Source organism: Diplotaxodon limnothrissa, linkage group LG11 (assembly GCF_057381915.1).
Source record: "Diplotaxodon limnothrissa isolate DT_005_m linkage group LG11, D_limnothrissa_male_GT1.1, whole genome shotgun sequence".
Lineage (NCBI taxonomy): Eukaryota > Metazoa > Chordata > Actinopteri > Cichliformes > Cichlidae > Diplotaxodon > Diplotaxodon limnothrissa.
This window is the reverse complement of record NC_140606.1, coordinates 15,752,589-15,769,245: the sequence shown is the minus strand read 5'-3', so window position 1 is coordinate 15,769,245 and position 16,657 is coordinate 15,752,589. Positions and strand designations below refer to the sequence as shown.

The 16,657-nt window shown below is 40.5% G+C and overlaps 1 protein-coding gene across 1 annotated transcript in view; it reads right to left on the bottom strand.

Annotated features, from left to right (window-relative positions):
* rbms3 (RNA binding motif, single stranded interacting protein) overlaps positions 1-16,657 on the bottom strand; it is a 121,580-nt gene that overhangs the window by 80,831 nt on the left and 24,092 nt on the right. Inside the window, exon 2 of the mRNA XM_085366258.1 lies at positions 2,770-2,948. Coding sequence (XP_085222384.1) covers positions 2,770-2,948 — 179 coding nt within the window. The remainder of the gene's footprint in view (positions 1-2,769; positions 2,949-16,657) is intronic.

Genomic DNA, 16,657 nt, shown 5'->3' with positions numbered 1-16,657 from the left:
ATATAGGGGAACTCTGATCTCTTTCCAGATGCTGGTAGATTAATTGTCACTTTCCAGGGAATTTTTAGAGGTCTTAAAAATACTATATTCCTCAGGCTCTAGTTTAATCACATTAAAAAAATGACTAGGTACAGGTGTTTACAATATGGTTACAGTTTGAACAATATGGCTCCCATAACAGATTTCTCTAGCAGCTGAACATTTTTAATCCATGAGTTTCACTCTGATGTAATGAATAATATCACGGAAACTGAAATTTAAGATGGAAACTCTGAAATGTGTGGACAAAAAGATATTTGTAAGGTTTAAGTTTCATATCCATCAACCACAACAGGAAGCACTTTTTTTTTTTTTTTAAGATCATCATGAGCTACACTGCAGGTTTTAACCACAGATTAAGTTATAGATCGATATGCAGACAGACAGCTGGGAATCAAGCGTGAGAGAGAGACAGAAAGACAACAGGGGGAAGTGAAAGCAAGTGAGTGAGAGAGAGAAATTGCCCTTGTGCTACACTTTAGATTCCGCTCACGTTCTGCTCTGCCCCCAGACGTTAAAAGTGTGTCCATAGTTTTGGCGACCGGGGGAGTGATTGGAAATGTCAGCTGACAACAGCACTTTTCACTGACACTCTGAGAACTGGCACGGAGACAGAGAGAGAAAGAAGGGGGAAACAGGGGTGAGGGAGAGAGGGAAGGGCGGACAGAGAGGAAAGGATGGAAGGAGGAAATGAGGAGGATGAAAGAATGGTAAGGGTGTGTGTGATGCTGATGGGAGGTTTGGTACAATCAAAAAAAAAAAAAAAAGCCATGGTTGGCGACCAATTATGGATGACACTGAATTGAAAGAGTGTGCATGTCTGTATATGTGCATCAGTGTAAGTACTGTCCTCCTGTTACTCACTGCAACTGTGCATGAAAGAAAGGCCTGTTTGTGTGTGCATGCGTGCATATCATGTAAGTGACTGACAGGAAGCTGCCACTCTATTTCCAAAAGCTGGAGCAAGTTAGAAACCCAACACTATGATGCTGCCCAACAGCACACGCACCCCTCCCCTCCTCCATGACCTTTCCTAAATGTTACTGGCCACTTGGCACACTGACTGGGCCTCTAATGAAACTTTTATTGGCCCCCATTTTTCACCCCGTTTTTCCAGAACTGCCTCCAGGGCTGAGCTGAAATACAACAGGCTTGAACTGCAGCTGACACACAGAAAGGAAAGATACAGTGTGTGCATATGTGAACGTGTCTTTGCATTTTATTTTTTATCCGTCTTCTCTGTTTCACAAAATCTATACAATCAAATTGCTTTTGAAAATATTTAAAGCCCATAGCTTCAAGACAAGCAATCACTATAATTATTAACATACAACTCACTAATTACATTTGATATTATCGACCAACATAAGCTAGAAGGCAAATAAGAAAAGCAGGTTTAAATTGTTTACAAAATTTAAATGGAAAATGGCAGCAGTACTAATATAGAGCTTTTTACTGTAACCAACCACCAAATCTCACACACATTCATATAAGCGCATTTTTCCCTCCTATACCAAAGCACCTTGTCTAACATTCACGCACACATCCTCACTGACAGATCCATCAGAGGCAACTTGGGGTTCAGTACCTCGCCCAAGGATAACCTCGAGCCAGGGAGCGAACCACCGACGTCCCTATTTGTAGATAACCCACTCTACCACCTGAGCCACATTTGGGATATGTAGGGATTAAATGCGCAGGACCAACTTTTAACACAAAGAAACAATAGAAAAGGACAAAGCTAGATACTGAAATTAACAGAGTACGGCCCTATTACCTGTCAAGTGTTTCTGCTCTTGCAGCTTAAGTTACTACATTCAGTGATTAATCAGGAAAAGTACACTACAGTATTATCACAGCCGCTGTTGTGTAGTATTATTATTCCAATTACAGATAAATTGATATTTTTTAAATGTCTATAATAATTAGCTTTTAACAAATGTGACAGGATCCCTTAAAAAGAGGAAAAGAAGCTTAGAAAAACAAAATCATGTTGAAAAGTCTCATCGTTTTTTCAAAACAGTAACTCTGTATATTTCTGAACCTAGTCTAAATCTGATTAGGCACTATGATGAGAACCCTGATCTAAAATCTGATCAGGAGACAGCTGCCTAATGGGTTAAAATAAACGCTGGATCAGAGTTTGCTCAGACGTAACAAAGCTGCTAAAAATGAAAATATGCCTTCATCAGTTCCAATGGAAATCTTCTAAATCACTCTAGATACAGCCATTACTAAAATATTCAGATGTTTATCAAATATAGTTGCTGCATCAAGTCATCAAATTTTAGATTGAACTGGTAATTTGATGCAATTTAATTTCCCACAGCTCATTTATATTACTATTAACATGGAATGTGGACTGATCCATCATATTGTCATCCATGTGAGAAGTAAATCTTCGTGTGACTGAGGAGTTTCAAGCCTCCACCGATGGACAGGAGGATTATCTATCCTTGTGTGTGTAGATGACGCAGGGCAGAAAGGAGCGGATGGGCTAGGCCCAGCTGGGTTGTGTCTTTTCCTCTGAGGAAGCAGAGAGGAGGAACACAGGGGTCAAGAGCAAATTGTTGATACCCATTATAAGCTCCTGTCACACTCACGCAACACTAATTACCACAAGCTGAACTAAACTGAACTGAGCAGGAATGAACTGAACTCAGCTGTATTGAGGACGTTTAATGCATCTGCAGAGCGAAGGCAGGGACAGTAGAAGAAAATAGAACTCACGGCTGGCAGAGTTTGATGAGGTCCTGGTCGGTGGTGGCAGGCGGCAGGCCTCTGATGTACAGGTTGGTCTTACTAAGTTGCTCCACTAGCCCTCCTCCCTGACCTCCACCACCACCTCCTCCTCCTGTGTTGCCAGGGCTGGGTGGAGCCATGGGTGGAGGGGGAGGGGCATAGGACTGCTGCAAAGACAGAAAAACACACAGAAAGGCAAACGTCACATTAGGTCTTTACTGTTATGTTTGGTGTCACATGAATCACGTATTTGATAACGCCACCAAAAAAAAGTACTTCACTGCAGATTCCGCTCCTCAGCTAAATTCCATCTACCAATCTCACATCCACATCTTTTCCTGTCCCAATTATCTCTTTATTCTAGAGGAAGTACATAAAATTAGGAAAGCAAGAGATCTGAAATTAGTCCGTGATGTTCATGGTACCCAACCACTGGGGCTTGCCCGAATAACAATAGCGTGCTGTGCTGAATCTTCACATAAGGTTCTGCACATAATGACAAGGCAGTAGGGACTTCCTTTCAGCGCTGACTGAAGTGTAAAGGTGCAGTGACTTCTACAGTGATTTAGATAAGGAAATGTTTCAAACCATTGATAATTTTCATGAAAAACAGGTTTGTTTGTGTGTGTGCACAAATCAGCAAACATTAAAAGCAGCACAAATTGCTTTCTGGTTGTTTAACCTTAGTTACAATGCAAGCAAACGTAGACCAGAAAAATGAAAGATATTCAAAACATCTCTTGTAATGCAAAGGTATCAAGCCACTGTCAGGCAAGAAAGTCTTAAAGCAAACACCGCTATAATTTGTATTAATAAATTTATGCCATGGGTGAACCGAGCAGGCTGTACAGCAATTAAATCAAGCAAGGTCCTTTTATCACCTTTAACTTACTCAAACATTTCCTATTGGCCTCCACTGTCCAATTACACAGCTCAATACTGACTAAATGGCTTAATAAGATGACCATTTCTGGCAGGGAGAAGAGCAGTGCAAGGATTAATGAGTGCCTGGCACTGAAGGCACACCCACCCCTGCCTGCCCGCTGCCTTAGGCAAACTATTAGGTTAAGTTTGGAGGAAGCAAACAAGCTTGATGGCCCATATGACAGCAGCATTCAAAACACTCCGTCTGCTGCCTTGGAGGAAAACAGCTACACGGCAAAGATGTGTAGTCCCAGTGTTGGTTCCACTGTTGGAAAGTGGATAGAACAAGTTCAAGAAGCTGCTGCAGCTTGAGATGATCACAGCGCAGCAGCACTGTGTGCCGTAATGACGAGAAAATGAGAGACAGGAAGAGAAAGGATAGAGACAGGTAAGGAAAGGAAGCGTGTACATACTTAAGGTGAATCCTGTATTTGGAGTTGTGTGTGGATATGTATGCACAATTGCAAGGAAGCTTGTGTGAGCTTGTGTGTGCGTGCACGAGTGTGAGCCGGTGTTTGTGATAATGACAGGCTGTCACCACAGAGCAATGTGGAGTCTGAGCCAGCTCTGATATTAATCCATTACCTGTATTTTCTCTCAGCTGGTGCACAAATCCTAACACACACTCAGACGCATGCTAGCAGCTCAGACAGACAGCGCTAACAGGATTCAACACATGTATGGAAGACACGCAGGAGTAAAAGGAGAAGGCGCTTATGTCATTTACAGGCCAGCACCTCACACCAGCAGCCAACAACGAGCCTGTACACTTCAGCTCAAACACAAACAAAGTGCAGAGGTGAAAGAGAGGCTATGCTGGGTAATACTTCAGTTTAACAGCTGGGACAAATAATACTCTGTATTACCAGTGTCTCTGAGATTTGCAGTTTGATGTTATTTCCTGAATAACTTCAATTTAGGGCTGCGCCATACATTTTTCACAATACCACCGACAAATTTTTACATGATAATGTCAAAAAGATGTCATATCGTTGCTGTAGCAATGCCACACATTTACATTTACCAGTGCAATGAATGAAACAATTCCAAGCATGTCAGAGAGAAAGAATCATTTTTGGCTACTAAAACAGAAGCGATTTTAAATCACCTCCAAAGCAGCACGCTACTTTGCAAAATATGCAAGAAAATTGTTCCCGGTAATGTGGAAACAACGAGTTTCACCATTTGAGGGAAAAACACATCGAGTACAACAAGGCTACAATGGAGCAGATACTGATATGCGACGCAAAGGTTAGAAAAAAAAAAAAAAAAAGACCCAACCAAGCATTGCAAGCTGAACTCCGTATGACAGGATGGGCAAACAGTGAATGCAAATTACTGACACAGTTAAATGTTGGAAAAGCAGAACTTTACAGAGCTGGTTAAACAGCTTCCCAGGTATAAAGTATTTTTCAGTTTTACTATGTGACCATATTGACCAGGGTCCTGAAGAGTTTATTGTTCAACTAAAGCAGCTGGGCTACTTTTGCTCTAATATTTGGCTCATGCTATGTCGCCCCTGTTGAATTAGAATGCTTCTGCTACCGGTCCTCATTTCAATAGTGTCACACTTTGAATTAGGTAGTGTGTCATCAATGACAATAACTCGCAGGAAGAGGATGGAAAATGCTCTTCATTTACTTACTGCTGCTCTCATGCTCCAAACATAAAACATCGTTTATCATTTTTTCTGCATCATCAGAGGCATCGTTAGTGCAAATTTTCTTTAAATATCGTGATATCTCCAGCCTCTACTCCTAAAGCAGTATTCACTGAGAAGAATATTGATACTGGCTCAACAACTTTGTATCAGCCACTTCAGACACAAAACAGAACTATATAATATACTAAAATGTGCTAAATATAATCAATTCCTTAATTAGTCAATCTAGTTGACAGGACATAATTGCCTTTATATTTTTGAGTCATAGACAAATGGTTTCACAATTTCAAACTTTTTAAAATTATGGTCATTTTACACCATTTTTGACAAACAAAGCTAAACAACCAATCATTAGAATCAACAATTCACGTGAAGTCTGTCATAAGTGTGCTTTCTCAGGACATTTTATAAAAGTTTATTGTATAATGTGTCACTGTTAGAGGAAAGTAAAGAAGCGCATATCTTTTTTTCCCCATGTGGTGTCTGCAATCACGATATTGGAAACCTCACCGCCTCAAAGCCTGAACTGTGCAGCGGACCGGCTCGAGATGAGCCTTTCAACAATGGGTTTGTTTACCAACCTCCTTGGAAAGATAACACAGACACATGGTTGATGGGGAGTGTCAGACACATAAAAGACACCGGGCTGAAATCTTATGGAGAAATATCACAGGGGTAAAAGCTATACACGCTTAAGATAACACACTGCACACCACTGCATGGTAAACACAATATAAGCTCATGAAGCAAAACCAGACTGTTAGACTATTAACAAACATGCACACAGTTAGCCTTATCTTTGTACATTCATTTCATTACACTGATCTGGAGCAGAAAGAGTCTTTCTTCACTCCACTACGCAGATGTCCAGGTATGCACAAATGTACAAAACCTCTCCCCTTCCCCTCGTGTTGCTGACACAACACACACACAAACCTGATCAAAGGCCTTGCCCAGGGAACCTCTTTCAGCCAATTTGTGCAGCTGTCAGGGTTGGGCTGATAGTGAGCTGTGTATGTAATGTGTCAGAGACTGTGATAGGGAAATCCTTTGAAACATTAAAATCGTTCCGTCTCCCTCTCTCTCTCTAGCATTCACACTTCCACCTCTCCTCTCTCCCTCTTTCACTGTCAAGCTCAACTCCACCATCGCTCCGTCTCTTGCTCTTATCATCTCCATCCTTCCACTTTCCCATATGCTTGCTCTATATTTCTTCCTCCTCTGTGCTTCCCTCCCTCCGTGCTTTCATCCAGTTTCTCTCTTTTAAGGATTAGTCTGCAGTTGCTGTGTGTGGACTGAAGGCTGCCTCTCAGCTGGTATTGTTGACACACTTAGTACAGTGGAGCAGTTCTCACACTGGGAAAAAGGCTCAGAGGCAGCGACACAAACTGTCACACAAGGCAAACACAGTCACTGGGATTATTGCAGATTTCATGCACAACTGAGTCCTGAAACACAAACGTGCTGCGAAATATTACTTTAGTGTGACGCACATGCATGCTGCTGACTGATGCTGGTGTACATTTCAGAGCAAAAGCAGAGGAATTACTATGAAGTAGTTACTTTTTTCAAGGCACTGGCCGTCCATCGGAAGTCCAAAACTTATGAGGCCATAAGTTTTGGACTTAATTGTATTTTCACAAGTTTTACCTGAAAGTAATAAAATGACAGATTTCTGTAATTTAAGTCCCAAAGAGTCACGGTGACAGATCTCTTTAATTTACTATAGCCGGGGTGCACATAAGTGGTCCGCAGGTGCGCATTCGCTGTCAAAATAAAAAGACGTGCACCAGATAAGAAGTTGCAAAGCGTGTTTGTGTACATATAAAAGGCAGTGTTTTTGTCAGCTAGAGTGGGATTTTCACATCATATTCTGCACCACATCTCTGTGCGTTCATTATTTGTTTGAAGCCAGCTCACCTCCTGCAACCACTTTTCCGAGAATACGCGTTTCTTTTGCGGTTCGGACTCCTGACATTTCTTTGGAGGTGGAGAAACACCAAAGTAATTGCTTAAAGGAGCTTGCTTCTTCGACATTTTTAAGAGTTCTAAACAAATGTCTGTCCTCCTCCAGAAAATCTAACGTACGCAAACACGCGTTGCAACTTCTTATCCAGTGCGCGTCTTTTATTTTGACAGCGAATGCGCACCTGCGGACCACTTATGTGCACCCCTGACTATAGCGCCATTTCTTTATCATGTAGGAAAATGGACATCAAAGTGGGCTGTATGTGGTCCACAATGGAAAATGAGTCTGACATGCCATGTGAAGGAGATCCAAGCTCTGTCACGTACCAGCTGAGATCGACCCCACTTTCAGCTCTGTTACTCTATTCCTTTCTACTGCAGACTTCAAGAATGAAGTTCTGTATCATTTACATTTCTAATACATTTTAGAGTCACATTGCTCCATATTTGCATGGTTTTATTAAACACATTTGCTTGCTTTGTGAAGATGCAGGAGTATGATTACCCTTTGTGTGCCTAACTGTCTGACAGTAGATGTGCTAGCATTGATCTTCATTTATGCTCATCATGACAATGATATTTCACACTAGTCCTTGCATGTAGCAAATAAATAGAGAAAAAGCAAATGAGAACTATAACAATAACAATAATCTGTTGCATTTCTTTTTAAAGTGTAATGAAAGGATGCCTCAATCAACCGCATCGAGGTTGAATTTTACTCAAAAAGGGAAAAAATAAAATAAAATGCAGGAATATTTACTTGTTCCAGCTACTGAACTCTCGTCATGGCAGTAATTCCTGCAAAATAACTTATTTCATTGTACTCTGTAGACTTTTCCCATCCACCCACCCAAATCTGCCAATCTCCACTTTCCCGCTATTGTTTTGCTTTAGGAATAATTTAAACAGAATACATTAAACTCAGTTCTTTAACTTCTAAACAATGAATAGCTACTGAAAAGTCTTGTATGTGCAGAGGTGTCTTTGTGATGATCAAACTTATCTCCAAACTTATCTGCAACAACATTAGGGGAGGGGGGAAAACAAACTAAGTATAGATGTGGGTGAAGGTATTGCACAACATCGCATACTGGTGAACTTTGGATGACATGAGGGAAGACAGAAAAAAAACTATAGAAGAGGAAAGGCTGATAAAGAGTGTTAAGTAAGAAAGGATACGGGTAAAGCTAAAGATACATGGGACAAAGGAAAGAGGCGGACATGGGAGAGAGAGAGAGGGTTGTTCTGACCTCTTCTGATGCTTCCTGAAACAGAGGAAAGAATGCGAGCTATTTTTGGGTCCAGTTCTAAGATTCTCTCTTACTCACTGTGCCTCTAAACACAGCAGCGGAAGGGTTTAAGGAAGCGCTTATGAATACAGTACATCCGAATGGAAACATGGCACCCAATATACTGTCCTTGTTTTGATATTACACAAGCAGCTAAATTAAGCCTCGGCCAGTGCTTCTGTCAGAATGCCTGAAAAGACAACAAATCATCTTTTCAGGAATTCATAAATGTAACTTGATTGTCAAACTATTGTATCCAGGCTTTGTTTCCTTGAAAGATGTGGCTTCAGGGTGCAGCTGAATATTAAAGCTCTACACAGAGTGCTTTACATTGTTTTTAATGAAGGAAAAGAAAAATAGCACATTTACTGTAAGTTAGGGGAAGCGGAGAAGACTGCAGAGAGTTCAGCTAATGCTGTGCACAGGTATAAATAGTCTTCTTGGAGACAAGCCTAATGATATCCAATACAGAATACTTGCTTGTTTCCAAGTGTCAAGCTCAGGAATGTGTAGGCAAGAGGTGTAGCCCAGCCTGTGATTAGTCTGGAGAGTAAATGATACGCCTGGGTAAATCACACCGTAGGGTTATTTAATAAAACTATCTCCATTAGCAGCCGAGTTCCTAGTAAAAGAAGATCTGCAGTCCTTTGTCCCTACATGAGGTGCAATCTTGATTCAACAGATGGTCTACATGCTTTATTAAGAAGAAAATATGCAGATAAATAGTCAAAGTGATAACTGTGGTCAAGATCAAGACAGTACAAACAAGAAGCACTCCAAGAGCACAAACCCAAACCAAGGCAGCTCACCCTCTGGGCACTATTTACTTTTAAGGGAATGGTATTATACTGTTATCTTTGTTCTACTAAATGTACTTTAGGAAGTGCATAGTGCAGTTAAAAAAAAAAAAAACAAGTGCAGGCTTTTGTTATTTGCCCTTTTTGAAACCCATTTTAATCTACTCCAGGGCTTGCAAAATCGCTAGCCCGATGTCCCGGGGCTAACGATTTTTCCAGTCGGGCTACCAAAATCTGTGTAGAGAGCAGCAGCACTGATTGGTGAGTGACGATTATTTGCGCACCAATTCCTCTGGCATCGTCTTATCACTCATTAGCTTACTATTCAGACATGACAAGTGAAATCTCCCACAGCAAGCTTAAACATGTGAGGTTGATTGCGCAGAGATTTCAGTAGCAGGTATTTTAGTTCTGCTCAGCCAAATAAGACAGGTCAGGGTGAAGAAGGGGCAGCCAAAGAAAAGCCAACCACAAAACGGAAAAGTTATGACAAATCAGACTATAAGGCAAAAAAAGCACAGCTTTTTTGGTTTCATGGACAAAAGAATTTCTGTGGCTGGAATATGACGAGCTAAATAACATGATGTTCTGCCAGGTGTGTTGTGAGTCGACAAGCACCTTTGTTACTGGGACCAGTAATTTTAAGAAAGACCCCATCAGAACCCATGAGAAATGCAAGAAATGCATTATTGCTCAGTCTGCAATATCTTTCCCAGAACAAACAGCAATTGCAAAAAACATTCTAAAAATGAACCAAGCACACAGAAGAAGTCCTGAAAAAGCTGTTTAGAACAGCGTACCATGTTGCAAAGAGTGAACTACCTTTGGCAAAATTTAGCAGTCTTTGCAAACTTCAAAAAGCAAATGGCCTAGATCTTGGTTCCACTTACCTCTTACCAGTGACTCCAGTGGAAATGTCAGATTCAGGATCTGGCACAGACTGATTCATGTTCTACACAGTTCTTACAAGGTCATAGAAATTTCTGTTCAATGAGAACCAAGTATTTGAGTTGATGATTGTAATTTTTATTCAGTTGTTGTGATTTGTATTTTAACAAGTTTTTGATTAATTTTAGTTTCTGTTACAATATTATACTTTAATGTATAATATTGTAATGGAAACAAAACGGGAAACAAAACATAAATTGCTCTTTTTATTCGGGCTACTTAAATTTATTTTGGGATACCAAAGAGTGCCGGCCCGAAGGACTACCAGGGATTTTGAAATTTTGCGAGCCTTTTACTCCATAAATTTTTGAAGATTATTTTATGATTTTTATTATTGGTGCTACAGGACATGTGTAGCATTTATTTTACTGTTTAGTAAAATTATTTCCAATGTTTTATCATAAATATCAAATACAAAAAGATTTTGATCACAAGTCTATTATATTGAAAATAAACCCCTTCAAGAACAATGTAAATGTAACGTAATTAAACTGTTGACTTTGTATGACAAAGCCATACTAAAATACTCAAAGTATGCCACACCAAAATGATCTTGTCAGTCTGTAAACCTATTGTCATTTTAAACAGCTCTATATAGCATTGTCATCACGTGGACCTTCAGATCGTGGTTCAGAGGTCCAGGCTGTGGCACCCATACACATACAGTATTGTGCCAATGTCTGTCATATCAGACCAAGCATTATATTTAGCATTATATATAATTGTAATACTAAACCTAACCATACCCTTTGAGCTACCATAGCACGGTTATTGTAATTGAAGGCTTCCTAAGTTCAAAGGCATGCTCAGGTTTTACCAGGGTGTCTGCAAGTTTCATCAGACTACATCTAAGTGTGAGGTCAGTCACACCAAAGAGTTTCACTTTAATTAAAACAGAACATGAGCCAATCAAAACAGTCTGACCTATTTAACTTGCTGCCAAAGCAAAAGTGCAGCAGGAAACTGCAGCAAGGTGTTTAATATATAGACTGTTTACTTAATATATAGATGCAGGATATTCGACTTGAAAATTGCTCATATTTTCATCAAAATGTTTTCGTTGTCTAAATGATAAAAATCTCAATACTTTGTTGATCTATCATTATATTTAATCTGCTGCCACTTAGTCTTTCTAGAATCTTTTTTTTTTTTAGCTTTTCCCTTTCTCCAGTCTCCTCAGCCACCACCTTCCCATATGAATCCTTCTCTACTTCTCTCAGTCTCCTTAGAAGATCAAGGTCGTCAAGGTTGCTTCCCAGTGGAACGACATGTTCCAGCCTTTTACCTCTCCCTCTCTCGTTAACATCAGCAATAGCAGCATCAACAACACTTGGGCTGTCATAAACATGTTGCACAAGCATCCCAGGAGGCATGCAGTTTGGACTTTGTGCTCACAGGACTGGTGGGAGATAAAGAGATGATGGAGAGAGGCTGTGGTAGGTTGCTGAACTCTCAGCGAATTCCTGCGGCTGTGTTTTTGAGAAGGTCATGGGGAGGGTAGTGGGTGGGTCAGGCTATCTGTGCATATACAGGCAAGCTGTGATTGATTCAAAGTTGTATTAGGCTGCCCACCTATTGTTCTGGAGACCAAGGCTGAGTCACCGTTGGTGTGTAGGGTTATGGGAAATGTTGAAAAACACAAACATATGGCACTTTATCTAAATGCATTTGCATCTCAAGTCAGACAGCAATTCACTTGGAAAAAGGTAACCTAAACACAGAGTAATGCACCATTACATTACAGCAAAGAAATTAGAGTTGAAAAGCATCTTTGAGCCTTCCCATGTGTTTTCTATTAAACAGCCAGCATCCCTGCTATTCTTTGTCAATTGTGCACCTCACAGTTACCAGCTGTTAATACGCCCAATTGGTGGTAAAGCAAAACATAGCATGTGAATATCAGTGTGGACGATGGACTTTTTTGACCTGCATCTAGAGCAGGGCGATATGACCAAAAATATTTATCACGATATACATTTGAAAATTTGCGATACCGATATAACTGACGATATAATTGACTCTAGACAAAATACTTTACAACTCCACAACTTTATTAGTGCAAAAAAAAAAAAAAAAACCATCAAGAATTTAACAGTGCAAATGCAAATTCCTCGCTGACAGTTTAAGCAAAAGGCATTTCCAGTGGAAATTGACCGAAATATCCTCAGCATAACCATGTATAATATCCACAAAACTTAAAAGAGGTTATACACACACAATACAGTAATATTATGTTGAAGCGCAGTACGTATCACTCCGCGTGGCTCCTGCCTACGATGGCCGTAATGCTCCAACAATCCATTAAGTAGTGCGGGTTCGTGGCTTAGCAAAGTCGTACTAAAACATTGACAGATTTTCGAGCGCCGTGTACCACTTAAAATCATTTTGAGGTCAGTAAACACAACCAGAATTCATACATAAGGCACACGGGATTATAAGGTTTGATTTTCAGAAAAATCAAAGGATTGATTTTATGTGCGCTGTATTTTCCAAAAAACACTGTAATAACGACGGTCCGCTAGCATGCGCTACCAAATATAGTGCTGTGGTGTGTATCTGACGGACGAAAGCTAAACCAATTCCACAACTGAAGTTGCAGCATTTTTACAAACCAATTCTGGTTCATCAGTTTCATTCAACAATCCGCTTTCACCCTTCTCATTCTCCGTCACCGCCATGCTTTTTCTGCCATGTGCGGAAACAAAAGGCACTGTGCACGCGCGTTTAACCCAGATTCTATCACGATATTTCATTTTCTTATCATTGCCCAACATTATACCAGTATCACCGTGAACGGTATGATATGGCCCAGTTCTACCTGCATCTGATGTTTTTGGGTTTTGTTTTTTGTTTCTTTGGCTGTAATCAGTGTCTTAACATTTTTAGCTGCCGATCTTAACCGTATATTTATCAAGCTGTAGCCATAGCAACAAACCTGCTGTTATAACCACACCTTATCATGTACACAGGCACCTGAATTGTATATCAACAAGAATGCACTTGCACTGTAAATATGCTGGAAAGCATATATTACAACAATTACCGCAATATTGGCAGTTGTCTAAATAATGGAGTTATGTAACAGCGTATGCCTCAAAGAGGTTGGAACATTTTCCCAACCTGTGTGATCTTCTGCTGTATGTAACAGAAAATGGGTGCATACTGCTCTGACTGTTTAAAATGAAGGTAGTTTGAATTCTGTGTGTCAGAACATCCAAAGAAATATATCTGGCCAAGCAGGTGCTTCCAAAAATGAAATTTGTTGGTTGGTGGTTAATGGCTAGCATATAGTATGCTCAGATTTGGCAATACTGTCATTTTCCTTCAGTAGTTTTCATTTTAAGAAAGGCTCCACCAGTGCAGGTACTGTATTTCCCACCAAATACATCCTGTAGGTGCGGTGCACACACTGGCTCAGATTCAAGTCCTTGGTCAAGCCATATCCTTGCATATGTGCCATCTCTGCTGCCTGCCACAATCACAGCAACTTTCAAATCCAACTACAAAAAAAGGTTGACCTTGTATGCTTTTTCTAAAGAAAACCCTTCCTGAGTGACACCCAACAAAAACATTCCACTACATTATACTTCAAAACCCACCCAGATGATTTTATCTCCACCTCTCCGAGTATATTTCCCCTCCAAAAAAAACAAATCTCATTCTACATTCTTCCTTCTAAATTGCATGACCTCTAGCATACAAGTTACAAAAAGAGGAAAAAAAACATGCATATTGAAGAGGCGCATTGCACAAAGCTCTTTTATTATGTATATTTATGCAAATTCAACGTTAGTTTATTCAAGAAAGTCTCTCTCGCTCCTCCTCTCATTGCCCCCTGGTCAATGTGTTTCAATCCGGCAGTATGTATGAAAAGCGGTGGCAGACAGGGTTGGTGAATCATGAATGGTTTAAAACAGACTTCTACAAAAAGAAAAAGTGCAGAAGTTTCATTGATCTTCAATGACCCCCCTTGAAGTTTAAAATTAAGTAATATAAAATATTGCAGAGTTCCATCTGTAGTAGTACCTCTTTTGTGTCACCGCTAATAAACTCTGGATGTCTCCTGATAAGGTGAACTGTGTATTCCATCTGCAGCTTATCATCCTGCAGTGATTCTATCCGTCTTTATCTTATCGCCTACTTCTTGCATATTAATAACCTCATCCTGCCCCCCACCCCGTCCCTCACCTCTTTACTGTTCTTGTCAAACATTTTCCTTCAATATATCATCTCAGTCAGCAGTCTCAAAAAAAATAAAAAAATCTTTCCCTTTCAACTTTCTCCTCTCCATTCCTCAGTTTCCAACATCCTCTGCCCTGTCCTGTTTTCCTCATCCATCATCTCGTTCCCTTCAGTCTCATCTTTCTTCCTCATACCCACCCTCTTCCTATCTGCTGCCCCCTCCCCTCCAGCACCATGCAGGAGATTAAAATATGAGGAAACAATCAAGCTCTGGCTCATTAGCATATGAACGGGAGGCCGACAGGCAACTGCAGACACGACGACAGAGCCCTGGAAATCCACCGCAGAGGATTTTTTTTTTTTTTTTTTTTTTTTTTTTAAATCCCAGGAATGACTTTTTACCGTATTTTGTTGAATGAGACAGAACAATCCTCTGCCAGTCTTTTCAGGCAGTCAAATTACCATCAGAATAAGAGGGCATAAGAATAAGACAGAATGCTTATATAGCGTCAGGTCAAAGAATGGAGACTATAGAATAAGTGTGCAGACAGAATAATGTCTCTCCACAGCAACAATGAGAAGCTGAAAAGATAGGATTTGGTGCAGTCCTGTATGTGTATCTGCATGCGTCTGAGTGTACAGACTGGTGTGTGTTGGGTTCATCATCTTACAACAATAAGAAACAGTGCGATAAGAATTATCGTTCAGTAATTCCCCAACATGCGTGTCTAGGCTTGGGTGTTGGGGGTGGTCTACTCTCATTAGTGAATCAATTAAAATGCCAAATGCAGCAACATCAGAGGTGGGGACATACAGTACATCGAAAAATGCAAGGCAACAGAATAGTAACTTGCTACATTATTAAAACAAAAATTTTTAAAAGGTTTGTGCGCATATTCAACATTGTAAAGATGGATTTTAGAACAAAAAGGTTTAGATTCACTAGCCCAAATTGCTTAAATTAAGTTAAGACATTCCGATTTACTGCCACAATACATGGATACATGACATTTTTCCAGGTACTGCCATAATGCAAAAAAAAACAAGCCTAAATACCTGTAATACACTGTGTACATTAATTCCATAGCCTGAATTCTTTAACAGGGTTGTCTTTTCTCAAATGAGGAGCGTTGAGGTGTGCACTTACAGTAACAATCGCCACTGTAAGTAGAACACACTTAAAAGCCACACAATATTTTTTTCTGCAGTGATGATGCCAACTTAATATGCATGAAGACCAAACAATATTTTATCAGTGCCTGATTAAAAATAATAATAAGCAACTGTTTTATAGCTGGTCACGATTAAAGTCACCATTGTTGCTGACAAATCTCACTCTGTCATAGTCTGCACTGGTCATCTGTCATTTTCTGTAATGCTAACATTTTCTGTTTCGAGGAGGATAGGGTGCAGGTCTCCATGTTCCTGCTCTTCGGCCTGCACACCTGTCCCCTATTATTCTGTCACCTGCTCCAACACAGAGTCTCTGCCAGATTGTTGTCCTACCGAGCGGTAATCAGACTTCTCTATGGCTCTAAGCAAAACCTCAGTATCTCCCATGCTAACCCCCTTGTGTTTCTCCTCCAGTGATTCCTCTGTGGCTGAATAGTAGTTACAAATCCAATTTCACTCACCTGTTTCTATTGAGCTGGCCTGCCTTCTCTGGGAAAACTTTGTCAAATACTAAGCCTCTGGACTTACCTGCCTCCTCTGCCACTCAAACCCTGATCAGTGGCTCCTCCCACAGCTCACCTCACATCACTTCCAAGTAAGACCTCACAATTTAAATGTGCTTTTTGCTCACAGCTTTGGACTCACTCATACTTTGGACTGTCTCCAACGCTCATCTCCTCTATCTCAGGATTGCTGTCCCAAGTTGCCAGAGACTCCTTCCCATGAACATCCTGTTTAACATTCCTTTTGTGAAGACACCTGTTGTGCCAGTAAAATCTGTGAACTTTGGGCTGTTGTCTCCTGGGTCCTGCTTAAGTGCCCGTTTTATGGTTACTTCTTTCATGGCCACGACATTCTCCAGCTGGCTGAAAAGTGCTTTGAAGTCCCTCCCAGTCTGCTAAGGCGCCAACATAGCGCCAACATCCAGGTAC